At 39.5% G+C, this 28000-nt stretch overlaps 1 protein-coding gene and 1 long non-coding RNA gene across 2 annotated transcripts; one reads left to right on the forward strand and one right to left on the reverse strand.

Annotated features, from left to right (window-relative positions):
- On the forward strand, positions 1-15548 carry BCAS2 (BCAS2 pre-mRNA processing factor). Its single transcript, XM_008522834.2, has 7 exons — positions 1-1077; positions 1186-1278; positions 4045-4115; positions 9037-9198; positions 12909-12959; positions 13588-13668; positions 15030-15548. The coding sequence occupies exons 1-7, from the start codon at positions 985-987 to the stop codon at positions 15154-15156; spliced, it is 678 nt and encodes a 225-aa protein (XP_008521056.1). The 5' UTR covers positions 1-984; the 3' UTR covers positions 15157-15548.
- On the reverse strand, positions 15390-27787 carry LOC139081648 (uncharacterized). Its single transcript, XR_011536804.1, has 2 exons — positions 27564-27787; positions 15390-16956 (listed from the first exon to the last, which is right to left on the reverse strand). It is a non-coding gene; the product is annotated as an uncharacterized lncRNA (long non-coding RNA).
- Positions 27788-28000: the final 213 nt, after the last annotated feature.

Genomic DNA, 28000 nt, shown 5'->3' on the forward strand with positions numbered 1-28000 from the left:
CAGCACATATATCTAATGGTAGATTAAAAGATAACCCAAATCGATCCTAGATTAACCAGGCTTAATACTGGCCAACATTTCCAGGCTCTTGGCAGACAAAGCCTGGGTTTAGGATTGCAAACCGGACAGCGTGTATATAGTCCGACTACCCTATTTGGTCCTAAAGGGAGCTGGGAGCCACCGACCAGGTAGTGCAGCGGCAGCAGCAGGAGTGGCTGGGAGGCAGTGCCGAGCGCTCCTCTATTAACGGAAGTTTTAAAGGCAAAATGATTGTATTTTACATACGCCCTGACGACAAAATGACAGGATTTTTTAAAATTAGGGTTGGTGAGCTGTTACAAATTTCGCCTTGGAGGTAGATCTGGTTCCTTTCGTTACGCAGACCCCAGAGCTTCGAAACTTTACCTGAAGGCTGACGCCTACTTCTACAGTCTGTGAAAGAACTGCACTTACCCAATGCAGGGGTTCTCAGGGAGCCAAGAACGAAAAATAGAGGGGGTACAGAAAGGAAGTGGAAGGGGAGAGAAGCCCGGCACAAAGGAGTGAAGTTTAAGGAGAGAAGTCGGAAGGTGAGGGGAGTAAGCTGAAGTGGGAAACCAGTTTCTCCCTCGGCGCCAAATCCTGCAGCCAGTTCCCTCCAAAGTTTTAAAGGATTCCCCTCCCAGATAGCAGCGTCCAGGAGGAAACCAAAAGTCGCAACTCCTCTCCCAACTGCTGCCAGTCGGAGGGAAAAAGGTGAACAAGCGGGGACGAGAAATTGAGACGTTCCGCAGACATCAGAAAACCAAGACGTGACGTCACGTCCGACCAAAACAAAATGGCCGGGCAATTCCTAGCGCCTGGGCGAGCGTGCCTTCATCATTAGCAACTGAGCATGTGGCAAAGCCAATGCGCAGGCGTCGTGGCTTACGTCAGTGGTGGGCGCAGGCGTAATTCACTGGGCCTGAGTTTGCGCAGACTCAAAAAACCCATGCGAACCTGAGAATGGCGGGCACGGGTCTGGTGGCCGGAGAGGTTGTGGTGGACGCGCTGCCGTATTTTGACCAAGGTTATGAAGCGCCTGGGGTGCGGGAAGCGGTGAGTTCGCGGTGCCTGTGTTGCTGCCTCAGCGCTCGCTCGCCCTTAGTGCTGGAAGAGGCCCCTTACAATTTGCTGGCTCTACCCTGGCCCTGTTCTCGTTCTTAGGCTGCGGCGCTGGTGGAGGAGGAAACTCGCAGATACCGACCTACTAAGAACTACCTGAGCTACCTGACAGCCCCGGATTATTCTGCTTTTGAAGTAAGTGTGATGTCTTGAGCCCAGCATATGCACCAGGATCCTGTGAATCTTTATTTTGGATTGAGCGCCTTAGCCACGTATAAGTGAATTTTGAATTCCAGCTTTAACTATTGCTTGCTTAGCTATTCCTTGCCCTGTTGTATAGATATTACCAGTCCGTTGAAAACAGCTAGGTAGATAGCCTCCGCTGGGGTTCTTACTCCGACGCCTAAAGGAGGACTTTCCGGGGCTCTGTGAACTGCCTAACAATGCAAAAATTAATCTGTACGTTTTCCCGAGATAGGTTCCTTGCGTCAGTTCTCAAAGGGATCCTTTATACTCTAAGGTCCATTCTAAAACAGGTGATCTAGGGTGTTTTAATGTGTACGTCTGATTACCTAAGCTTCTGAGAACCACTGGAGGGCGGAGGTTGTATCTAAGCCTACGTATTTACCGGATGTATGTGAATGACTGGCGAGACAAACCATACCTAAGTAATACACCATTTAAATATGTAGCCCAGAAGTGTACCCAAGAGACTATTCAGGGTCTAGTCAAGTAACTTAAGTGTAAGGTATCTAGATTAATGAATTCTCTTAAGCATTTCAGTACCTACATGTTTGGGCTTTTTCCCCCATTGTAGGTAACCACTTATTTATGAAAGAATTCTGTTATTAAAACGCAGTATTTATATTGAAGTAACATGAAAAAAATGTTGGTTAAATTGTAAGTAGGAGAGAGATGTTCCTATGATATGATATTTTCCCGTGCTTTTTCTAAATGTTGTTACCCAGATGTAGATGTTACCACAGTAAGAACTGAGCACAGTAATGCTTCCTTATTAGATTGATTTCTGAAAGTGTCAGATAACTGCATTCAATCACAGACTTAAATATTTTAACCAGTTTGGGCATTTTTAGCTCTCTTAAATACAACATATGCTTCCTTTCTTTATAATTAGTATACTGAAGTTACTAATTTTTTTTTTATAATAGAAATTAATAGTGTACTGGGCTCACTATCTCAGTCCTAAAAACAGCCCTGTGAACTATATGTTTGTCCCAGTTTTTTAAAGGGGAAACTAGCTTAGAGAGGCTAACTAATTTGCTTAAGACCTCTGTTCAAACAGCCTTTGAAACTGTTCTTCCATTAATTCATTTAACAACTATTTATGAAGGGCTCTTCTATGCCAGATATTGGGCAAGGTCCATATTCATGGAGTTTATATTCTAGAGTGTGGAGACAGACAAATAAATCACAGAATATCCGCTTATTAGTAAAGCTATACAGAGAATTAAAGTAGTGATGTGATTTGGAGTGACTGGGTGATTGTTTAGATAGGATGGTTGAGGAAGGCTCTGAGATGAGACTGCTCCATGGGCAGGGGTCTTTTTTGTCTTCTTCACTACTGTATCTTCATCACTTAGAACAGTGGCTGGCACACAGTAGGCACCTAAATATTTATCAGTTGAATATACGAAGAGCTTCTAAGGCAGTTTTATTTAATGAATGCTTACTGTGTGCCAGACATACCTAGAGCTCTTTTCATGACTTAGCTCTAGCAGTGTTGTCTCAGTCTTCGAAGAGAGTTAAGTTGAAATTCCAGGTCTGTCACTTAGTGGCCATGTGCGTTAGGTAAGGGCTCCTGTGTTACATGGCTCAAGACTGCTTGTAGTGCATTTTTATAGTTTTTTTTATCTAATTGTTAGTTGTTACTCCTTGTCTTGTCACTGTGCATAGCCTTCTAGCTAGAAGGCCCTGGTTTTCTGCAGGAAACTAGATTATCACATGTTCTTAGAGCTACTTGTAACTCAGCCATAGTCCAAAAAAGGCTTTCTCCAATAAGAGATGGTTGCTGTAAAACTTTTAAACAAAGAATGTGGGCTTCTGGAAGGCCTTTTTTGCTTACTCTTTAGTCTAATTGTTAAGATAGCTGAAGCCCTTGAAAAATTGAAATTATGTGGGATAACTAAGATATTGCTGTAAATGAATATTTCACTTGAGCAGTTGTTTATAGTCAGGAGGGGAAATCTGCAGAACCCAATGGAATAAGATATTGACCAAAACATTGGACCTAAAGAAGTTAATTTACACCACATTTTTTTGAAAATAGTAAAATTGTTAGAGCAGCTAGCAGAACCAGTTCCTTTTGCCCCTTCCCCCCCTTCTCAATTCTTTGCAATGAATAAAATGTGAAAATAGCAGCCAGGACCAGAAAGAAAGTATAAGTTGAGGCTCATAGCCCTAAAGCTAATTATTTTAAGTTCAAGTCCTCTCTTTTCTTCCCCTACTCCCAGTGAATACTTAGATCTCTAGTTCTCAACACTGGCTTCACTTTACAATCAACTGGTGGGTTAAAAACAACAGTTATAATCATGCCCAGTGCCCACTTCAGAATAATCAAATGGGAGTGGGGGATAGGGGTGAGATGTGGCTGGGGTTGGAATTGTTTTCAGAGCTCCCAGTTTATTCTCATTTGCAGCTGGGACTGAGAGCCACTGATCTAGGATTAATACTTTTCTCTGTGGGCCCCTTTACATGTGGGTGTGTGTGTGTGTGTCTGTCTGTCTGTCTGTGTGTCTGTCTGTCTGTCTGTCTGTCTGTGTTTTCTCCAGATCCTAGAGATCATTTAACCCAGAGGGGACTTGGAGGAAGGGAAATGATTCTTTACAATGGATCGTATAAAGTATAAATAAGTAGGTTAGATTCACTACCTATTTGGTGATTGTCAATTTCAATTTGTTGATATGAGTTTGGAAATAAGTTTTTCTCTGATTCATATATCAGACCGACATAGTGAGAAATGAATTTGAAAGACTGGCTGCTCGACAACCGATTGAATTGCTCAGTATGAAACGGTAAGTCCTGTTTCTGGGTTCATCTGAGTTTAAATCATTGTTAACTTTAATTTATCAGTAAAACTGCTGTAGCCATGTTAAAATAAATGTTAAAAAAAAAAAATTTTATCTGTTTTTGTGTATTTGTTTTTTCATGTAATAGTGGTTCAAATAGTCCTGTGTTAATGTTCAAAGATATTCTTTGTGCCATTAATTAAAAATGGCACATATTTAAGGGGCCGGCCCCAAGGCCGAGTGGTTAAGTTCGCACACTCCTCTTCGGCGGCCCAGGGTTTCACCAGTTCGGATCCTGGGTGCGGACATGGCACCGCTCATCAGGCCACGATGAGGCAGCATCCCACATAGCACAACCAGAGGCACTCACAACTAGAATCTACAACTGTATACTGGGGGGCTTTGGGAGAAGAATAAAAAAAAAAAAGAAGATTGGCAAGAGTTGTTAGCTCAGGTGCCAATCTTTAAAAAAAAATTTTTTTTAATGGAAAATATTTTAAGACCCAACAATAAAGGAATGGTAAATTGTAACGGAGTACATGTTTAATAGGGGGCTGGCCCCGTGGCGGAGTGGTTAAGTTCACGTACTCTGCTTCGGCAGCCCAGAGTTTCGCTGGTTTGGATCCTTTTTGAGTTAATTTTTGTGTATGGCATGAGATAATGGTCTTTCATTCTTTTGCATGTGGCTGTCCAGTTTTCCTAACCTCATTTATTGAAGAGACTTTCCTTTCTCCATTGTATGTTCTTAGCTCCTTTGTCCAAGATTAGCTGTCCGTAGATGTGTGGTTTTATTTCTGGGCTTTCAGTTCTGTTCCGTTGATCTGTGTGCCTGTTTTTGTATCAGTACTATGCTGTTTTGATTACTATGGCTTTGTAATATATTTTGAAGTCAGGGCTTGTAATGCCTCCAGCTTTGTTCTTTTTTCTCAGGATTGCTTTAGCTATTCGTGGTCTTTTGTTGCCCTGTATGAGTTTTAGGAGTCTTTGTTCTATTTCTCTGAAGTATGTCATTGGGATTCTGATTGGGATTGTTTTGAATCTGTAGTATGGACATTTTAACTATGTCTATTGTTCCAGTCTGTGTGCATGGAATATCTTTCCATTTCTTTATGTCATCATCAGTTTCTTTCAGTAATGTCCTATAGTTTTCATTGAATAGGTCTTTCACCTCCTTGGTTAAATTTGTTCCAAGATATTTTATTCTTTTCGTTGCAGTTGTAAATGGGGTTGTGTTCTTGAGTTCTCTTCCTGTTAATTTGTTATTAGAGTATAGAAATGCAACTGATTTTTGTTAGTTGATTTTGTACCCTGCAACGTGCTGTAATTGTTGATTATTTCTAATAGTTTTCCGATGGTATGCTTTTTTGTGAGGAAGACTGGCCCTGAGCTAACATCTGTTGCCAATCTTCCTCATCTTTTTTTTCCTCCCCAAAGCCCCAGTACATAGCTGTATATCCTAGTTGTAGGTCCTTCTAGTTCTTCTATGTGGGATGCCACCACAGCATGGCTTGATGGGTGGTGCGTAGATCCACACCCGGGATCTGAACTGTTGAATCCCAGGCCAGCTAAGCGGAGCATGCAAACTTAACTACTCAGCCAGGGGGCCGGCCCCAGTTCGTTATTTCTTGATGCCAGTTGCATATCGCTCAAGTTTTCATAAGAATAATTTGGAGTTTTTACGTATCTAGTAAAAAATGTTAAAATGGAAATTAAAACTTAGTTTTTAGTAACTCAGTAATGAACTGAGATTTATGAAGAGTGGATTTGCTGGCTATATCGGCAGTGTTTAAGGATTGGGTAGTATACAGAGAGAGAATAAGAGTGAGGTCCAAAAGAATTATTATATCCCTTCCCATTTTTTTTCTCCAGAGGAGTGTGGGTGTATGGGTGGGAGGGTGTATGGATGTAGGTGTGTTTTATAAAAGTTATAGCATAATTTTTTGTATTCTATTTTTTCCCCTTAATATATTACAAACATCTTAATGTTTTAAGTATTCTTTTTTTTTTTTTTTTTTTTTTTGACGAAGATCAGCCCTGAGCTAACTGCTGCCAGTCTTCCTCTTTTTGCTGAGGAAGACTGGCTCTGAGCTAACATCCATGCCCATCTTCCTCTATTTTATACGTGGGATGCCTACCACAGCATGGCGTTTGCCCAGTGGTGCCGTGTCCACACCCCGCATCTGAACCGGCTAACCCCAAGCTGCCTGAGAAGCAGAACGCGTGAATTTAACTGCTGTGCCACCGAGCTGGCCCAAGTATTCTTCAGTAATGTCATTTAATAGCCAATATAAGAATCCTTTAAGCACACTTCAGAGAGATAGTGGGTTTGTTTCAACCACTGCAATAAAGCAAATATCGCAGTAAAGCAAATCACATGACTTTTTTTGTTTCTCAGTGCATGTAAAAGTTATATTTACACTAAACTCAGTCTGTTACATGTGTAATAGCATTATGTCTAAAGAAAATTACATACCTTAATGTAAAAATATTTTATTGCTGAAAAATGCTGACCATCAACTGGAGCCTTCAGCAAGTCGTAATCTTTTTGCTGGTGGACAGTCTTGCATCTGTGTTGATGGCTGCTGACTCATCAGGGTGGTGGTGGTTGAAGGTTGGGGTGGCTGTGGCAGTTTCTTAAATAAGACAACAATGAAGTTTCCCGCATGGATTGATTCTTCCTTTCATGAACGATTTCTCTGTAGCATTCGATGCTGTTTGATGGCATTTTACCCACAGTAGAACTACTTTCAAAATTGGAGTCAGTCCTCTCAGATCCTCCTGCTGCTTTATCAACTAAGTTTGTGTCATATTCTGAATCCTTTGTCGTTGCAACAATCTTCACCAGGAGTAGATTCCATCTCAAGAAACCACTTTTCTTTGCTCATCAATAAGAAGCAACTCCTCCCCCATTAAAGTTTTATCATAAAATTGCAGCAATTCAGTCATATCTTCAGGCCCCACTTCTAATTCTAGTTCTCTTGTTATTTTCACCACATCTGCAGTTACTTCCTCTACTGAAGTCTTGAACCCCCCTCAAAGTCAGCCACGAAGGCTGGAATCAACTTCTTGCAAAGCCCTGTTAATGTTGGCATTTTGACCTCTTCCCATGAATCATGAATGTTCTTAATGGCATCTGGAATGGTGAATCCTTTCCAGAAGGTTTTCAATTTACTTTGTCCACATCCATCAGAGGAATCACTATCTATGGCAGCTCTATCCTTACGAAATGTATTTCTTAAATATTAAGTCTCGAAAGTTGAAATTACTCCTTGATCCATGGGCTGCAGAATGGATGTTGTGTTAGCAGGCTTGAAAAGAACGTTAATCTTGTATGTCTCCATCAGTCAGAGCTCTTGGGTGACCAGGTGCATTGTCAGCAGTAATATTTTGAAAGGAATTTTTTTTTCTGAGCAGTAGGTCTCAACAGTGGGCTTAAAATATTCAGTAAACCATGTTGTAAACAAATGTGCTGTTATCCAGGCTTTATTGTTCCATTTGTAGAGCACAGGCAGAGTAGATTAGCATAATTCTTTAGGGCCTTAGTATTTGGGGAATGGTAAATGAACATTGGCTTCAACTTAGAGTCACCGACTGCTTTAGCCCCTAATAAGAGACTCAGCCTGTCCTTTGAAGCTTTGAAGCCAAGCGTTGACATCTCCTCTCTAGCTGTTGAAGTCCTAGAGGGCATCTTCCAATATAAGGCTGTTTTGTCTCCATTGAAAATCTGTTGTTCAGTGTCCCACCTTCATTAATTGTCTGCGCTAGATCTTCTGGATGACGTGCTGCAGCTCCTGTGTCGGCACCGGCCTCTTCGCCTTGCACTTTTATGTTATGGAGACAGCTTCACTCCTTAAACCTCATGAACCGACCTCCACTAGCTTCAGACTTTTCTTCTGCAGCGTCCTCACCTCTCAGCCTTTATAGAATTGGAGAGAGTTAGGACCTTGCTCTGTATTAGGCTCTGGCTTAAGGGAATGTTATGGCTGCTTTGATCTTCTATCCAGACCACTAAAACTTTCTCCATATCAGCAATAAGGCTGTTTCACTTTCTTATTTGTGTGTTCACTGGAGTAGCACTTTTAATTGCCCTTAAGAACTTGCCTTTGCATTCGCAACTTGTCCAGGTGTTTGGCACAAGAAGCCTAGCTCTCAGCTTGTGTCAGCTTTCGACATGCCTTCCTCACTAAGCTTAATCATTTCTAGCTTTTGATTTAAAGCGAGAGATGTGTGGGTCTGCTTTTCACTTGAACACTTAGAGGCCATTGTAGGGTTATTAACTGGTCTGATTTCAATATTATTTTGTCTCGGAATAGGGAGGCCCAAGGAGAGGGAGAGAGACAAAGGAGTGGTTGTGCTCTGTGGAGCAGTCAGAACACACACATTGATTAAGTTCGCCGTCTTATATGGGCACAATCTGTGGCACCCTAAAACAATTACAATAGTAATATCAAAGATCACTGTTCACAGATCACCATAATGAATATAATAATAATGGGAAAGTTTGAAATATTGCCAGAATTACCAAAATGCGACACACTCAGACAAAGTGAACAAACGCAGTTGGAAAAATAGCACTGATAGACCTGCTTGACACAGAATTGCCACAAACCTTCAATTTGTGAAAAACGCAGTATCTGAATCACAATAAAGCAAAGCTCAGTAAAATGAGGTATGCCTGTACCATAGCTAACTGAATCAGTTCACATTTAAGTGAACAGTTTTTTGTTACTATACGTAATGATGCTAAATCTCATTTGTAAATTGATTGTTTCTTAGGATAAATAGGTTTCCTATTATTGTAAGATCTATGTCTTATCTTCAGTCTTCTGTAGTTTTTACAGTGTGCATAGACCTGTGAGGCGTTCTCTTGGGAGGAGGGATATAAAAGTTTGGAGGAATATGTGGTTTTATTATTGTTTAATTTCAGATATGAACTTCCAGCCCCTTCCTCGGGTCAGAAAAATGACATCACTGCATGGCAAGAATGTGTAAATAATTCTATGGCCCAGTTAGAGCATCAGGCAGTTCGAATTGAGAATCTGGAACTAATGTCACAGCATGGATGCAACGCCTGGAAAGTGTATAATGAGTAAGAAGCTTTTTTTTTGTTTTTTAACCCATCCCACCCACCGCATTGGTATTTCTTTAAAATGTGGGAAGTAGGATAGAGGGAGTGGGATAAAAATAGTATAGCTGGACTTTCAGCTGGAATCATGTCCTAGAGCTACAACCCATTTGAAAGGCCACCACTGTGAGACCCACCTCAAAGGTTTAGAGTACTCAGGGGACCTAAACCTAACTAGCATGTTTATTGTATAATACTGTAATAAAATGAGTCCTGAGGTCTGATTTACAAATCCCGATGTGGTAGAATGTGATCATTAATGTGGGGGATTGCTTATACAGTCAGTTCTCATTAGTTGCATGTTCTGTTCTATAAAGTGGCTTTGAATACCGAATTAGCAAATACTGTACTATTAGCAAGTATTTTACCATTTCTCCTGGGAGAAATATGTATGTGTGATATGTGTGTCTGTATACATGTGTGTATATACATATATAATACACACACATACACATCTCACATGAATTATAATCTTAAATCGTGGAAACAACTCATTCTGGCAGATACTATTTTCTTTATTTTGTAAAAGAGAAAACAAAGTTCAGAAGTGTTAAGTAACTTGCCAGAGTTGGAAATTAAACTCCATCCTTTGGTTATCTCTGTATGAGACCTGAAACAAGAAGGCAGAGCGTCTCCTTGTTCCACTCCTTCAGCTGGGAATGTGCTCATTCAGCAACTCAAATTTTTTGCTGCTCTGAGCATGTCTGCAAATGATCGCAAAACACAGCAAGTATTGATTTTGGGGTTACAAATAAATTTGAGTGAGTAGGCAAATTTATAAATATGGAATCTGCAAATGAGAGTTGACTGTAAGTAGGGAATTAACCCCAGAAACAAAGTGCCAAAACAAGCCGCTGAGCTCCTATTTCTGTTCCATATAATTAGCTTTAGCTTTATGTTTTGTTATCTGTCCAGGGTTCAATTTCCTTATTTGTAAAATTCGGTAGTTAGATGGTCTCTGTGACCCCTTTGAGCCCTAAAATCCCCCGAGTTTCTGTTAATTATTTAAGGAGAAAAGGCCATTGAACCTCATGTATGTGCATAAAACTGTTAATAGTGTGTGTTTCCTGAAACAAAGCAAAATCACCAAATGATAAATACCTTTTCTCAAATTTTCAGAATTATGTTTTAAATTTGTATGGTCGCCTAAGGATCTAGTGGGCAAAATCTAGAATCTGGGAAACAGTAGAACAAACAGTTCAGTTTCTTTTGTGAATATGTTGCAAGGGGGATAAAGGAAAAATGGGGTCAGAGCGATTAAGAAATTTAAGAGACAGATCAAGCAAAGAAAATGTCGGTATTTCACAAAGTGGAAAAATGTGTTCCTTGTCCTCAAGAAGCTTTATCTAGTTGAAGAGACAATATATTCTATGCCGAATAATTAGTAGTCCATTTTTGGCAGCCTGGGGGCAAGTGCTGCATTGTGTGCTGTGGTCTGTAAACTACGGAGATCCAGAGAAGGGACATTCAGAATTAGGGTTATTAAAAAGGGGTGAGATTTAGATGTTTAGAGGAGAGCAGGAACATGCCAGGAATGGAGGAGAACGTGGACGCAGGGGAAAAAAATAAATTGCTTTCAACTTGCCTAGAAACCTTTAATAATTCCCCATTTCCTGCAAGATAAGGTCCAGACTATTCAACATGGTATTCAAGGCAAAAGGCTATACTTCAGTTTTAGGCTTTCACTCCAGCCAGACTAGTCCTCTCTCAGATAATTATCATGTACCCTGCCTCTGGGCCTTTACTCATGTTTCACCTCCTCCTGGAATGGCATATTTTGTCCCCTGAGCATGTTTTGCCTCCTTCGGACCCAATGGATGCTTCTCCAGAGGAGGGTTACTATGTCTCATCAAAGTAAGTTTTCTTTCCTCATGAAAGAATTTGAGAGTGTCAATCATGCTGGGCAGAAACCTTTTAGTTCTAAGCAAGTCTTGGTGCAGGACTGCTAAGAAAATAGTACAGTCCTGGACCAGCCCTGGTGGCCTAGCAGTTGGGTTCAGTGCCCTCTGCTTTGGCAGCCCAGGTTCAGTCCCCAGGCGCAGACCTATACCACTTGTCTCTCGGTGGCCACGCTGTGGTAGCAGCTCACATACAAAAAGAGGAAGATTGGCAGCAGATGTTAGCTCAGGGCAAATCATCTTCAGTAAAAACAAATAAATAAATAGTACAGTCTTGTATTTTGTTAATAAGGAGAAAATTCTGTACTTAGAACTTAGGGGAAACCTTCAGGGTCAGCCCCCAATTTTACAATAACTAGGCTCAGCCCCAGTGATGTCAAATGACTCATCCAAGGACACAGCTGTTTAGGGCAGAGTGTGGACTAGAACCCAAGACTTCTGATTCCCATGATACAATGCAGTAAGTTTTAATAGAAAAATGTTCAGAATACTTAGGAGGGACCTGTATACTTAAGGGGAAGGGTGGAAGAAGGGAGAAGACAACAAATAAATTGGGCTTTCAGGAAGAGGTAATGCGAAGAAAAGCTCCCTGTTGATGGTCAGAGGTCAGGAATAGAGTACTAAGCTTGGTTAACCTCAGCATAGAGTGATTGCTGAAGTCAAGGAAAGTGAGAAGAGCTGAAGGAAAGCTTGGAGAGGCACAGCTGTGTGAAGAAGACCAAATCTAGAGAGAATTGCAGTTAGTGAAGAAATCAGTCAGTAAAGATAGGAGAAAAACTCAGGCGAGCAGCAGGAAATTTGAGTCACAAAAGTCAGGAAATGATTTTGGATCTAGAGTGAGATCATAGTAGGGCCAGTGTGATTGAAATGTACCCTACAGGTGATTCTCTGCTGCCTTAGAGGAAATCAGTAAAGCTGTTATTTATTTTTTATATATATATTTTTAAAAGGAGGGGGCCTGCCCCGTGGCATTGTGGTTAAGTGTGGCACACTCCACTTCAGCAATCCAGGTTCGTGGGTTTGGATCCTGGCTGTGAACCTGTACCACTCGTCAGCCATGCTGTGGCAGTGACGCAGATATAAAGTGGCGGAAGATTGGCACAGATGTTAGCTCAGGGCTCATCTTCCTCGGCAAAAAAGAAAAAGAGAGATTGAAATCAACCCTTGAATCACTTCTCTAATAATAATCACATGGTATACTCTGTGTCACTCAACTTCCCCCCTGTGCTAGTTAGACTGACTTGGACTTGAATCTGAATCCCAACCTTCCACAACAGTTTTGTTTTCTTCTCTCTCTAGTTAGCAGTGGACAGGAAGGGGACAATAACAAGATAAATGTAGATATAGAAATATAGAGATGAAAAGGATTTAAATGAGTGTACTCATATCAGATATTTTCCATGGAAAAGAAGTGATGACAGTTTAAGAAGTGACGTAAGTACACAAAATCAGAGTATCAGTAAACTGCTTGGGCTCGAGGGTTTTAAAGACCTGAAATAGAATTCAGTTCGGACTATGTTACCTTGACCAAGTTACTGAATCTGTCTAAGCTTAGTTTCCTCACATGTGAAATAGGAATAATCACACCCTACCTCTGAGAATTAAGTTAGCTAATGTTTATAGAGTGTCTAACATTGTTTTTGGCACAGAGAGCTCAATAAAATTAACTATTTTTAGCAGAAAAACTTGACCTTGTATCAACTAGATAGTTCACTTTTACTTGGTTCTGGTAGATTTTAATGTACTTAATTTGACTTTCCTCTTTTCCTTCCTTAGAAATCTAGTTCATATGATTGAACATGCACAGAAAGAGCTCCAGAAGTTAAGGTAAATTGTATTTTCCTCTTATTTTAGCATAAAGTTTAGGTGAACCCTTGATAAATAGAGTGAGACAAAAAAGGAACCACTGTTTTATAGTCATATGAGAGTAAACAGTTGCTCCACGCTTTATCCAGCATCTCTTGTTGGGTTTGCCTTACTTGAGTTGGGGAGAAATGACCTGAGGTCTGAAAACATCTCTACCAGGTCATTTGCAATTTGTAAGACTGCAGACATTGAAAAGGCACTTTTAGAAGAGGGAAAAGTTGCAGAATAATATGTATAATCTCATTTATGTGAAAAAACTAATCTCTATATGCACGTGGTGTAGGAAAGAGTCTGGAACGACACCTCCCAAAACTAAGCCGCAGTTAGTAAGGAGAAGAAGCAGCACGTGGGAGGAGGGGCTTGCAATTTTTAATCTGTTTATGTGCGTGTTTAATTTTTCACAGTGAGCTTGTTTTATGAAATTTGTAGTTGAAAGATAATTAGAAGAATGTTAATTCCTGGAATTACTCTATGACTGCATATATCTCTTGTTCTCAAGGAATTAAAGATGTATTATATTGATTTTAGATTTTTCTGTTGATTTTAATCTTATAAAATCTAGGTGCGTTGTATAAATAATTTTTTACAGGAAACATAATCAAGATTTAAACTGGCAGCGAAAGAACATGCAGCTCACAGCTGGATCTAAATTAAGAGAAATGGAGTCAACGTGAGTTATTTACAATTCCATTATCTTTTAAATTGTTTAGCACTTTTTAAGGTCAAGATTCAACAGTATGATTTAAACAGTATTCAAATGCCACAAGTGTCAAAGAAGGCTGTTTTCTGAATCCTGCTCTTCATTGCCCTGCCTCTTTCTGACCTGTGGGCTTGGAAGGCAGTAAGAGAGTTATCAGCGAAAACTGAACCGCTGCTAATTGATTCTGGTTTTAGAGCGCCCTGTTTTCAGTCCACTGTTTCTCTTCTGAATAGGATTCTACCTATATTCCTTTTTAAAAGGAAAAAAAAAGTCTATTTTTTAACTCTTGCAGGAGGGAGATTCCATACTTTCTTGATAATTTGTGTCCCAGTTTTCTTTCCCCTTTGTTTATATATTTTATTTTTAAAATGTTCTTCATGTACGCAAATAAGTTTATACAAATACCTAAATATAATCATGAATTTTTGTGTCATTTCTCTTTTCTTTTTTGCTTTGCTATTTCTCTACCTTCCCTCTCTCATCACCCATATCATTCTTCTTATTCCACCTTCCTTTCCACCTCCATGTTTCCCATGCTATCAATCTATAATGCATTTTCTCACATTTTTCTTCAAGCTCTTATCTTCTGAATATACATGTGTGTTTTCATTTGTCCTAGAGATTTTTTTGTGGAGGAAGGGGAAGGCTCCTTAAAGTCTATAGTATTTTTCTTATCAGTTGCAGAAATTTCTCCATTTTTCTTTCTTTTTTTTTTTTAAAAGATTGGCACCTGAGCTAACAACTGTTGCCAATCTCCTTTCCCCCCCACCCCTGCTTTTTTCTCCCCACATCCCCCTGGTACATAGTTGTATATTCTAGTTGTGGGTCCCTCTAGTTGTGGCATGTGGGATGCTACCTCAGCGTGGCCTGATGAGCAGTGCCATGTCAGCACCCAGGATCGGAACCGGCAAAACCCTGGGCCGCCAAAGCAGAGTGTGCAAACTTAACTGCTTGGCCACAGGGCCAGCTCCCTCCACCATTTTTCTTTAACTATTGTCTCTGCCCTATTTTCCCTCTTTTTCTATTAATTCAATTAAATAATATCTTCCATTACTCTTTCCTGTCTCTTCCACTCTTTACAATTTGCTTGGTTTTTTTGATTAAACTTTTTATTTTGAGATAATTGTAGATTCTCAAGCAATTACAAGAAATAATAGAAAGGTCCCATGTACCCTTTACTTACTTTCCCCCAATTATGCCTCAGTTTTCTTAAATGGAAAGTTAAAAGTGAAGGTTACCATTATGTCCTGGCTGAAAATGTATATAAGATAAAATCTTCTAAGAGAAATTTTACATTGAGTAATTTTTCCTTTTTTTTTTTTTTTTTCTAGTTGGGTATCCCTCGTCAGTAAGAATTATGAGATTGAAAGGACTATTGTGCAGTTAGAAAATGAAATCTTTCAAATTAAGCAGCAACATGGAGAGGCAAACAAAGAAAATATCCGGCAAGACTTCTGAAAAGACAAATTAATTTGATGGGTAGAAGGGAAGGCAAGTTGGGCTTTCACAGAAGATCAGGCATCTGAACTATTAAGGACAACAGCATCTTATGGAAATCATCAATGGTGAAATGTTTGGAAACCATAAAATGTGGACTGTTATGTTCTGTTCATACATTTTAGCAAAATAAAAAATTTCAACTTAGTGGTACTGTTTTTTTGCCATTAAAAAAACTTCAGGCTTTCAAAATATGTATGATTTTAGAATCATATCATATCATAGAATTAATTTTGAGGCATTTAGACCATATTTTATATCCAAGAGATCTTTATTCAAAGTTTTCGACATGTACGAGAAGTTGGAAACTTTTGGTTTATGTATTTTTCAAATAAAGAAGTAGTTCTAAACAACTTCGTTTGTGTTGTTGTTGAGGAAGATTCTCCCTGAGCTAACATTTGTGCCAGTCTCTCTCTATTTTGTATATGGGTTGACACCACGTATGGCTGACAAGTGGTGTAAGTCCATGCCCGGGATCCAAATCCGCAAACCCAGCCCACTGAAGCCGAGCGCACCGAACTTAACTGCTACACCTGGGGCCAGCCCCAACAAATTCTTGATTACCAAACAAGACTGCAGAAATACAGTCACTCCATATACGTCGTCATAATCATAGGTAACAGTTGCGTAAAGCTTAATATGTGCTGAGCACTGTTCTAAGTACTTTAGGTAGATGAACTAAACTTATATGAATAAAAAAATCATTTGATCCTCACAAAAACCTTAGGAAGTAGTTACTGTTGTCCATACACATACATCTAACAGGCGCTGATTAACCTGCCACAGTTTTATCGCTTCAAAGTGTCATCCAGGTTTTGAACCCAATAGTGTAGCACCAGAGTTGTGTTCTTACCCCTCTACTTGTAAGGAATTAAAAAATACAAAAGATTCCTACCCAAATCAGAAGATATATTTGCAACTCGTTAAAGAATAGTCTTTATACACAAAGACCTTTTACAAATTGAGAGGTGAATACTCCGCCAGAAAAAAAAATGTTTAGCATTAATAATACAAATTAAACCTAGAATTTTTTAAACCTATAATAATAATGGTCAGTGCGTTGTTTTTTTGTTTTAAAGATTTTATTTTTTTCCTTTTACTCTCCAAAGCCCCCCAGTACATAGTTGTATATTCTTAGTTGTGGCATGTGGGATGCCGCCTCAGCGTGGCTCAATGAGCGGTGCCATGTCTGCACCCAGGATACGAACCAATGAAACACTGGGCAGCCTGCAGTGGAGCTCGCAAACTTAACCACTCAGCCACGGGGCCGGCCCTGGTCAGTGCTTTTTTTGTGTTTGTTTTTGAGATATGATTGACATATGACATCACGGGTCAGTGCTTTTGAAGGTACATGTTTAGGAAAACAGGTTACAGAACAATTTGTGTGATGTGACCCTATTTATGATTTTTTAAAAATCGTCTTAAACACAGTCGACTACAATCTCTGATTCTTATTTGAATCCTGATTCAAACTAAACTTAGTGTTTAGTTTGTACAAGTCTTATGCCAATCTTGTCCAAATGTACAAGACAATCAGACGTTTGAACACTACTTATTTGATGATATTAAGGGATTGTTAATATTTTAGATATGATAATGAATGACATGATGGCTGCGTTTGGAAAAGTCTCCCTTATCTTTAAAGGTATACAATGAAGTATTTGTGGATAAATTGACGCTGATGTTTGGGCTTTGCTTCAAAATAATGCTGAGGAACTTGAACCCAAGCAGCTTCTTCTAGAGCCTGATGATGAAATTATTCTATAAAGAAAGAAATGTGGAGAAATAAAGGATTTGTCAGGAAAAAAAAATATCGTTTTAAAATTTTGTGTATTTTGACACTCATGCCCTCTCTACACATTAAGTGTGGAGTTTCATACATGAGCTGACAAATATTTCACATTACTGTCAGGTGGAGCTGATGCCATCCAGCAGTTCAGTTTTGCCCATCTTTTGTATAACAGAATTTATAATTTATTGAATATTTTCTGTATTGCCCTTTTTTAAGTAAAAATCACTGGGAAATGGATATATGAGATATGCTGAAACTGACAAATCTTTAACCTCAGATGGAAGCTCAATGGTCTTGAGCTGTTGACTGACTGCTCAATTACAGAGGAAAATAAACTAGAGAAATGTATTAAATGCTTAGGTAACATTGTCAAAAAAGGTGATGAAGTTAAAAAGTCTTTGAAGATTTAGAATTGGCATCCAAAATGCATTCCAATGGTCTAAATCCTGGGGGAAGTTCAATAGTATGTTAACACTGTTGAGGATAATCCTTGCTACATATTTCTTTATGATGAAAGGGGGGAAAATTACATTTTAGTTTTCTCTTAACAGATTTTTTGTTTAAGACTGGGGTTGATAATAGACTTCTCAAAGTTATCCACACTCAAGGGAAAAAGTACTAGCGTGATTTAGGATTTTTCTATGTTATGGCTTTCTGGAAACAGCATCTTTCTCCTCTCCTCCCCCATTTTTACTTCTCACTTTCTAAACTTTCATAGGAATTTATATACAAAAGGAAGTAACTTTCCCTCATGTGACTAAATACCTGAAAGTTTGTGCACTAAATATTCTTAACTGGCTAGAGATCTATGAGTGGCTTCAAGGATATCATGAACTTCAAATCGTGTGAGATTTTGCATGTGTGCGTGTATTTTTAGTAGAATTTATATCAGCTTCTCAAGGGGGTCTGTAATGCGAGAATGGTCCCTCCCCCAGTAGACATGACTCTTCTGTCACATCAATTCCCAACACCCTCTATCCACTCTCTCCCTTCTCCCCAACCAGATTCAGCCTTAGCTGAGCTATATCTTTGTTGAATTAAGAAGCCTATTCCCAGTTTTTCATCTGTACTGCCAGACTGAGTGGTTGGATGGAAAGCCTGTGGTCTTTGGCAAGCCAAAAGAGGGCTTGAATATTGTGGAAATCATGGAGCATTTCGGGTTCAGGAATGGCAAGCCCAGCAAGTCACCACATTGGACTACTATAATAAATTTGACTCATGTTTGATCTTAACCACCAGGAGAGCACCCCTCCACCCCCATCTGTTCGTAGTCTCCTATAATCTTTGGGCTCTCACTGCAGTTCTTTGGGTTCCATGTTTTCCTATACCAAGTCTAGCTAGATTGCAGGGTTAAGTTTACGATTATGAAATAAAAACTAACCAACATCAAAGCCTATTATTGGAGGAGGGCATAAGGTGAAGTGCTACAACAATGCTTCTCAAGTCTTTCATAATGGAAGAAAGCGAATACCACCTTGGGAGCAGAGTTGCTGGTTTAACATCATAACTTGAAGTGACCAAGGTCATAACCAGGAAGTGCCATGAGCACCAAATGTTGCAATCTTTTGATTTATTTTTTTAAATTACATTATTTCCCCCATAGGAGGGACTCATCCCACGCTTGCCTAATCCATTTTGCTGCACCTTCTACTCAGCCCCAAGAAAATTATGTCTTCTCCTCCGTGCGTGCCTGAGAGACAACTTCAGGTACTCCCTGCCCCTTGCCAAACTCCTGTCTCTTCAGTGATGTTCCCTCAGAGTCTTCTTCACTCTGTTGTACTATTTTGCTGGTAAATCCTAGTCTACTGTAGTGACCAACTTGCGAAGCGTGCATATTCCCTTGGCCTGGGTGAGTTTGGTATGCCAGGCTCAAAGTGTATTACTCTGTAGAAAGTAATGGTTCTAGTAAATGACAAATCGCCATATAAGACCGATCATACTCATGAAATTTTGTCCCATTGATTGAGCTTCCTCTCTTGTTCATAAATATCTACGTAAAGTTTGAGGATGGCCCCAAAAGAGCTAAGAGAAAACAAATCTGCATGATGTTGGATGAAGTGCTGCGACAGGTTAGTCAGCCCCACCGCTAGATCTTCAATATTGTGAGTCAATAAATTGCCTACTTTGCGAGTCACTTTGAGTTGGATTTTCTATCAATTGCAACATAAACCATTCTAACTTAAGGCCCTCAAGATAAAATATACAGATCTTTTTTTCTAAGGAAATTTAATATTATATGCAGAAAAATGCTTGATTTTTACAATGTTTATCTCACAATATACAGTTTGGTTTGGGATCTCTACAAGGGAAAATACTGGACAAAGATAAGAGTGAAATAGTCACCCTTATCTATCAATTTCAAGAAAATTTGAGCTTCCTAGTCCAGGTGAAAGAAATCTCCCAGTTACCATCAACTTTACTGGCATGTTTGTTAATTTTCCTTACATATTTTAATCACATTACCCCTTGTAATTTTTTAAAATGTATTTATTTATTTTTTGGTTTTGTTCTTTTTCTTTTTTGAATTGGAGGATAATTTATTGCACAGCAGTGGATAACAATACAGGTCCTCAGGGCCAATTTTTTAGCTTTTAGTCTGTGCTGTTTATATGATAAATTTCTGTTTAGGTCACTCTTTCCTCTGATGTCAATTTTTTTTTATTGCAGTAACATTGATTATAAAAATCTCAGGTGTGCATCATTATATTTCGATTCCTGTGTAGGAATCGTCGTCATGTTCACCACCCAGAGACTAATTACAATCCATCACCACACACATGTGCCTAATCATCCCTTCTGCTCTCCCTGCTCCCTACCTCCCCTCCGGTAACCACCAATCCAGTCTCTGTCTCTGTGTGATTGTTTGTTGTTGTTTTTCTCTTCTACTTATGAGTGAGATCATATGGTATTTGACTTTCTTCCTCTGACTTATTTCACTTAGCACAATATCCTCAAGGTCCATCCATGTTGTCACAAATGGCCGGAGTTCATCATTTCTTATGGCTGAGTAATATTCCATTGTGTATATATACCACATCTTCTTTATCCATTTGTCCCTTGATAGGCGCTTAGATTGTTTACAGGTCTTGGCTATTGTGAATAATGCTGCAATGAACATAGGGGTGAACGTATGCTCACGCATTTGTGTTTTCATGTTCTTTGGATAAATACTCAGCAGTGGAATAGCTGGGTGGTATGGTAGTCCTATTCTTAATTTTTTGAGGAATCTCCATACTGTTTTCCTCAGTGGCTGCACCAGTTTGCATTCCCACTAACAGTGTGTGAAGTTTCCCTTCTCTCCACATCCTCTCCAACACTGTTGTTTCCTATCTTGTTAATTACAGCCATTCTGACAGGAGTGAGGTGATATCTCATTGTAGTTTTGATTTGCATTTGCCTGATAGTTAATGATGTTGAACATCCTTCCATGTGCCTGTTGGCCTGTATTTCTTTTTTGGAGAAATGTTTGTTCAATTCTTTTGCCTATTTTTTTATTGGGTTGTTAGTTTTTCCTGTTGTTGAGATGTATGAGTTCTTTATATATTTTGGATATTAACCCCTTATCAGATATATGGCTTGCAAATATCTTCTCCCAATTGTTAGGCTGTCTTTTCATTTTATTGATAGTTTGCTTTGCTGTGCAGAAGCTTTTTAGTTTGATGTAGTCCCACGTGTTTATTTTTTATATTGTTTCCCTTGCCTGATCAAACGTGGTGCTTGAAAATAGGCTAAGATAAGTGTTGAAGAAGGTACTGCCTATGTTTTCTTCTAGAAGTTTCATGGTTTCAGGTCTTACATTCAAGTCTTTAATCCATTTTGAGTTGATTTTTGTGCATGCTGTAAGATGGTGGTTTACTTTCATTCTTTTGCATGTGGCTGTCCAGTTTTCCCAACACCGTTTATTGAAGAGACTTCCCTTTCTCCGTTGTATGTTTTTGGCTCCCTTGTGGAAAATTAGCTGTCCACAGATGTGTGGGTTTATTTCTGGGCTCTCAATTCTGTTCCATTGATCTGTATGTCTATTTTTGTGCCAGTACCATGCTGTTTGGTTACTATAGTTGTGTAGTATGTTTTGAAATCAAGGTGTGTGATACCTCCAACTTTGTTCTTTTTTCTCAGGTTTCCTTTGGCTATTCGGGGTCTTTTGTTGTTCCATAAAAATTTTAGGATTCTTTGTTCTATTTCTGTGAAAAATGTTGTTGGAACTTTGATAGGGATTGCGTTGAATCTGTAGTTTGCTTTAGGAAGTATGGACATTTTAACTATGTTAATTCTTCCAATCCAAGAGCACTGAATATCTTTCCATTTCTTTGTGTCTTCTTCATTTTCTTTCAACAATGTTTTCTGGTTTTCAGCGTACAGAACTTTCATCTCTTTGGTTAAGTTTGTTCCTAGGTATTTTATGCTTTTTGTTGCAGTTATAAGTGGGATGGTATTCTTAATTTCTCTTTATGCTACCTTGTTGTTAGTGTATAGAAACACAACTGATTTTTGTATGTTGATTTTGTATCCTGCAACATTACCATATTTGTTTATTATTTATAAAAGTTTTTTGGTGGATTCTTTAGAGTTTTCTATATATAAAATCATGTCATCTGAGCATAGTGACAGTTTTACTTCTTCCTTTCCAATTTGGATCACTTTTATTATTTTTTTTCTTGCGTGATTGCTCTGGCTAGGTCTTCCAATACAATGTTAAATAAGAGTGGTGAAAGTGGATATCCTTGTCTGGTTCCTGTTCTTAGAGAGATAGCTTTCATTTTCTCTCCATTGAGTATGATATTAGCTGTGGGTTTGTCATGTATGTCCTTTATTATGTTGAGGTCCTTTCCTTCTATATCCATTTTATTCAGAGTTTTTATCAAAAATGGATGCTGTATTTTATCAAATGCTTTCTCTGCATCTATTGAGAGGTATGTGATTTTTATTCTTCATTTTGTTAGTGTGGTATATCACAATTGATTTGTGGATGTTGAACCATCTCTGCATCCCTGGAATATTTTCAACTTGATCATTGGTGTTGATCTTTTTTTTTTTTTTTTTTTTTTTTGAGGACATTTAGCCCTGAGCTAACATCTGCTGCCAATCCTCTTCTTTTTGCTGAGGAAGGCTGGCCCTGAGCTAATATCCATGCCCATCTTCCTCTACTTTATATGTGGGACGACTACCACAGCATGGTCTGCCAAGCGGTGCCATGTCCGCACCTGGGATCCCAACCAGCGAACGCTGGGCCACTGAAGTGGAACGTGTAAACTTAACCACTGCGCCACTGGGCAGGACCCAAGTGTTGATCTTTTTAATGTATCATTGTATTCGATTTGCTAGTATTTTGTTGAGGATTTTTGCATCAATGTTCACCAGTGATATTGGCCTGTAACTTTCTTTTTTGGTGTTGTCCTTGTCTGGTTTTGGTATGAGGGTTATGCTAGCTTCATAGAATGAGTTAGGAAGCTTCTCCTCCTCTTAAAATTTTTGAAAGAGTTTAAGAAGGATGGGTATTAAATCTTCTTTGAATGTTTGATAGACTTCTGCAGGGAAGCCGTCTGGTCCTGGACTTTTGTTTTTTGGGAGGTTTTTTATTACTGTTTTGATCTCCTTACTGGTGATTGGTCTATTCAAATACTCTATTTCTTCTTCATTCAGTTCTGGAAGTTGTATGATTCTAAGAATTTATCCATTTCTTCTAGATTATCCAATTTGTTGGCATGTAGCTTTTCATAGTATTCTCTCATATTCTTGTGTATTTCTAAAGCATCCATTGTAATTTCTCCTTTCATTTCTGATTTTATTTATTTGAGCCTTGTCTCTTTTTCTTGGAGAGTCTAGCTAAAGGTTAGTTAATTTTGTTTATCTTTTTCAAAAAATCAGCTCTTTGTTTCATTGATTTTTTCCTATTATATTTTATTCTCTATTTCATTTATTTTTGCTCCTATTTTTATTATTTCCTTCCTTCTACTGATTTTTGGCTTTGTTTGTTCTTCTTTTTCCAGTTCCTTTAGGTGTACTGTTAGATTGTTTATTTGAGATTTCTCTTGTTTGTTGAGGTAGGCCTGTACTGCTATAAACTTCTCTCTTAGAACTGCTTTTACTGTATTCCATAAATTTTGGCATGTCATATTTTCATTTTTCTTCAGATATTTTTTTATTTCTCGTTTGATTTCTTCATGGACCTAATCATTGTTCAGTTGCGTTTTGTTTAATCTCTACATTTTTGTGGCTTTTCTGATTTTCTTCCTATAGTTGATTTCTAGTTTCATACCTTTGTGGTCAGAAAAGATGCTTGGTATTATTTCAGTAGTCTTAAGTTTATTGAGAATTATTTTGTGGCCTACTATGTGATCAGTCTTGGAGAATGTTCTATGTGCATTTGAAAAGAATATATATTCTGTGGTTTTCAGATAGAATGTTCTGTATATATCTATTAAGTCCATCTAGTCTAATGTGTCGTTTAAGGCCAATGTTTCCTTATTGATCTTCTGTTTGGAGGATCTATCCATTGGTGTAAGAGCAGTGTTAAAGTCCCCTACTATTATTGTGTTACTGTCTGTTTCTCCTTTTCTGTCTGTTAATAATTGCTTTATCTATTTAGGTGCTCTTATGTTGGGTGCATAGATATTTACAATTGTTAAATTCTCTTGTTGGATTGTTCCCTTTATCATTGTGTGGTGTCCTTCTTTGTCTCTTGTTACAGTTTTTGTTTTTAAAGTCTATTTTGTCTGATATGAGTATTGCTACCCTAGCTTTCTTTTCATTGCTATTTGCATGGATTATCTTTTTCCGTTCCTTAACTTTCAGCTTGTGAGCGCCTTTAGGTCTGAAGTGTGTCTCTTGTATATAGCATATATATGGGTCTTATTTTTTGATCAAATCAGCCACCCTATGCCTTTTGATTGGAGCATTTAGTCATTGACATTTAAAGTAGCTATTGATAAGTATGTACTTATTACCATTTTGTTACTTTTTTCTGCATGTTTTAGTAGTTATTCTCCATTCCTTTCTTCTTCTCTTGCTCTCTTCCCTTGTGGTTTAATTTCTTTTGTATTATGTTTGGGTTCCTTTCTCTTAATTTTTTGTGTATTATAGGTTTTTGGTTTATCAGTACCATGAGGTTCATATATAATAAAATATGTGTATAGCAATCTATATTAAGTTGATGGTCTCTTTAGTTTGACCTCTTTCTAAAAGCTCTATTCTTTTACTCCCTTCTTCCAACATTTTATGTTTTTGATATCATATCTAGCCTCTTATTTGTGTGTGTGTATCCATTGCCCTCTTAGCATGGAAATAGGCAATTTTAGTACTTTTGTCTTTGACCTTCATATTGTCTTCATAGGTGGTTGATCTTCTACATTTCCTGTATTTTTGCCTTTACCAGTGATTTTATTGCCTTTTTTTCTTTGATGATTTTCTTATTCCTATTTGTGGTCTTCTCTTTCCCAATTACCTAAGTCCCTTTATCATTTCTTGTGAAACTGGTTTCTTGGTGATAAACCCCTTCAATTTTTGGTTTTATGGAAAACCCTTTATCTCTCCTTCCATTCTCAATGATAACCTTGCCTGGTAGAGTATTCTTGGCTGTAGGTTTTTTCCTTTCAGAACTTTAAATATATTGTGCTACTCCCTTCTAGCCTGTAAGGTTTCTGCTGAGAAGTCAGCTGATAGCCTAATGGGCTTTCCTTTGTATGTAACTTGTTGCATTTCTCATGTGGATTTTAGAATTCTCTCTTTATCTTTAATTCTTGACATTTTAATTATAATGTGTCTTGGTCTGGGCCTCTTTGGGTTTATCTTGTTTGGTGTCCTCTGTGCTTTCTGTAGCTGGAAAGTTTTCAGCTATTATTTCTTTTTTCTTTTTTTTTAAGGAAGATTAGCCCTGAGCCAACTGCTGCCAATCCTCCTCTTTTTGCTGAGGAAGACTGGCCCTGAGCTAACATCTGTGCCCATCTTCCTCTACTTTATATGTGGGACACCTACAACAGCATGGCTTGCCACAGGGTGCCATGTCCGCAGCCGGGATCCAAACCGGTGAACCCTGGGCTGCTGAAGTGGAATGTATGCACTCAACCGCTGTGCCACTGGGCTGGCCCTCGGCTATTATTTCTTTGAATAGTTATCTGCCCCTTTGTCTCTCTCTTCTCCTTCTGGGACACGTACAATACAACTGTTAGTGTGCTTGATGTTGTCTCAGAGGTTCTCATTCTTTTAAACTCTTTTTTTATTTTATCTGTTCAGTTTGGGTGATTCCCTCTAGTCTTTTGTCCAGTTCACTGATCCATTCTTTTGTATCATCTACTCTGCTATCTAGTCCCTCTAGTGAATTTTTCATTTCCAGTATTGTATTCTTCATTTCTGATTGGTTCTTTTTTATATTTTCCAATTCTTTGTTGACGTTCTCGTTGCATCCATCCACTCTTCTCCCAAGATCAGTGAGCATCCTCATGACTTTTTTCGAACTCTTTGGCAGGTAGATGGTTTATTTCTGTTTCATTTAGTTCTTTTTCAGGGGTTGTTCCTGTTCCCTTACTTGGAACATATTCCTTTGCCTCTTCATTTTGCCTCTTTCTCTGTGCTTATCTCTATGTATTAGGTGAGTCAGCTATGTCTCCAGATCTTGGAGAGGTGGCCTTATATAAGAGATGCCTTATGAGGCCCAGTAGTATTCTTCCCTCTCATCACCAGTTCCAAATGTTCCAGGAGTGACTCTTGTGTGGGCTACATGTGTTCTTCTGTTGTGGCAGGGTTGCTCTTGCTGCAGGTGCCTGGGGAGGCTAGGCTGTCTGCCTAACCAGCTGGTTGTAATGCTCAGCTGCATGTGGCTGCTATGGACCCTTCGGTCACTTTTTGGGCATGGGGAGCCTCAGCACAGTTGGCTTCAAGGTCTAATAGCACATTCCTGTTGCAGTTTTTCTGTTAAATGAGTAGGCACCCAGTGTGGCTGGTTGCTAGGCTCAGGGGCTTACAATTGTTTTAGGCCTCTGGGCTGCAAGGTTCTTGTCAGCTCTCTCAGGATTGCAGCTGAGTGGGACTGGCCCCAAGCACAGGATCACCCAATTGTTTCAGGCTTTGGAAGGTGGAAAGGATCCCCTGTGTGACTGTTTGAGAAGTACAAGTCTTCTGTAGCTGAAAAGCTCCACCACCCACAGGGCCACACACACCATCAACAGAGTCCTGCCCTGTGCGCACACCCTGACCCCCTGAAGCAGACCAAATCACCCCACTGCAGAGGCCCCACACACTCCACCAATGTCCCACACACTCCACCCACTCCTCGTGCATACCCTGCCCCAAAGAGGCAGACCCACTTGCCCAGCTACAGAGGATCCGGGCACCCAGCCTAAGGAGGCCCACAAGTTGCCCTAAAGGCTTGCTGTTGGGTGGGGCCATTTCCTAGGGAGGCTGCCTGTCCTGGCTGAGCTGGATTAAATCAGTACTGTATTGGGTGGGTAGACCCTGAGCTAAAAGTCCAGGGGAAGAACTCAAATGGCATCTGCCAGTGTCTGTATCAGCACACCTCTACTAAGTGGTCACAGTAAGGGCTGCCACCAATGTCTCAGTCCCTGGAGAGGTCTCACCTCTCAGCAAGATGCACCTGGAGCCTATCAGGGGAGTCTCTTTTTACCAAAGGACTGTGTACCTTTCTTTCTGGTGATTTTAGGTTGCTTTCTGAAATGCGTGAATTTGTGCATGGGTCCTTTAAAATCTGGCTTTTTTCCTACCTTATGTCTGATAGCTTTTCTGGGCCTATTTCCCATTGTTGTCAGTAGCCAGCAAAGCTGGCTATTATGAGACTCACATCTCAGTTGTGCTGAGTCCAAAGGATGCTTATAGCAGTAATGCTCCCCTGCTCAGTTCCCCTTGTCCTCCAGGGAAGGCTGAGTGCCTTAGGATTGCTCCCAGCTGGCCATGAACCACTGCAGCTTGGGAAGGTGGCTCTTTTTCTCTCCAGATTTCTGCCTCTTCCACCTCGGTCAGGACTGTCCCTTATTGCAGGGGTTCATTTTTCTTAGGAAGATTAGCCCTGAGGTAATACCCACTGCCAATCCTCCTCTTTTTGCTGAGGAAGTTTGGCCCTGAGCTAACATCTATGCCCATTTTCTTCTACTTTATTTGTCGGATGCCTGCCACAGCATGGCTTGACAAGTGATGTGTAGGTCCACACCTGGGTTCCAAACCAGCAAACCCCAGGCAGCTCAAGTGGAGCACACAATCTTAACCACAACACCACCAGGCCAGCCCCGCAGGAGTTCTTTTTATCCAGTTTTCAGTTCTCTCTCAGGGGTGATTGTTCCCACAGTAGTTGTAAATTTGTTGTGTCCATGGGGGGAGGCAAGTTCAGAGTCCACCTACACCATCATCTTGAAACCTCTCTAAAATTTATTTTTTATAAAAACTTATGCTTTCTTTCTCTTCTTCCCCTGCCCCTTCTGCCCCTTCTCCCTGCCTTTCTCCTATCCTTCTGTTCCAATCCAATATTACTGCCACCCAAAACTTAGTTGTATAAAACAATAGCAAGCATTTATTTTTATTGTCTTTCACAGTTCTGGGAATTGACGGGGCTCAGGTAGAGAATACTCACTCAGGGTTTCTCTTACAGTTGTGGTCAGATGGTGGCTGGGACTAGTGTCCTCTCAATGGATTCTTCACTCACACCTGACACCTTGGCTGGGGTGACTCAAACAACTGGGAGCTGGAACATTCAGGAATCCTTTGGCACCTCTCTCCTTCTATGTCTTCGTGTTCTCTCTGGCATGGTGGCTTGAGAGTAGCCAGACTTTTTATAAGACAGTTCAGGACTCCAATGGCATATGTCAGAGAGTCCAGTAGAGGCGATGTTACCTCCTATGACTTGGCCTCTGAGGTCACAGTGTTACTTCTGCCCCACTGTATTTGTTAGAAGCAAGTCAGTGAGGCCGGCCCATATTCAAGGGGAAAGAAATTAGATTCCACCTCAGACTGAAATAATGTTGAAGAATTTGTGAACATGTTTTTATTTTTTTTTAACTTGGACATGTT

Source organism: Equus przewalskii, unplaced genomic scaffold (assembly GCF_037783145.1).
Source record: "Equus przewalskii isolate Varuska unplaced genomic scaffold, EquPr2 ChrUn-13, whole genome shotgun sequence".
In the NCBI taxonomy this organism is placed as follows: Eukaryota; Metazoa; Chordata; class Mammalia; order Perissodactyla; family Equidae; genus Equus; species Equus przewalskii.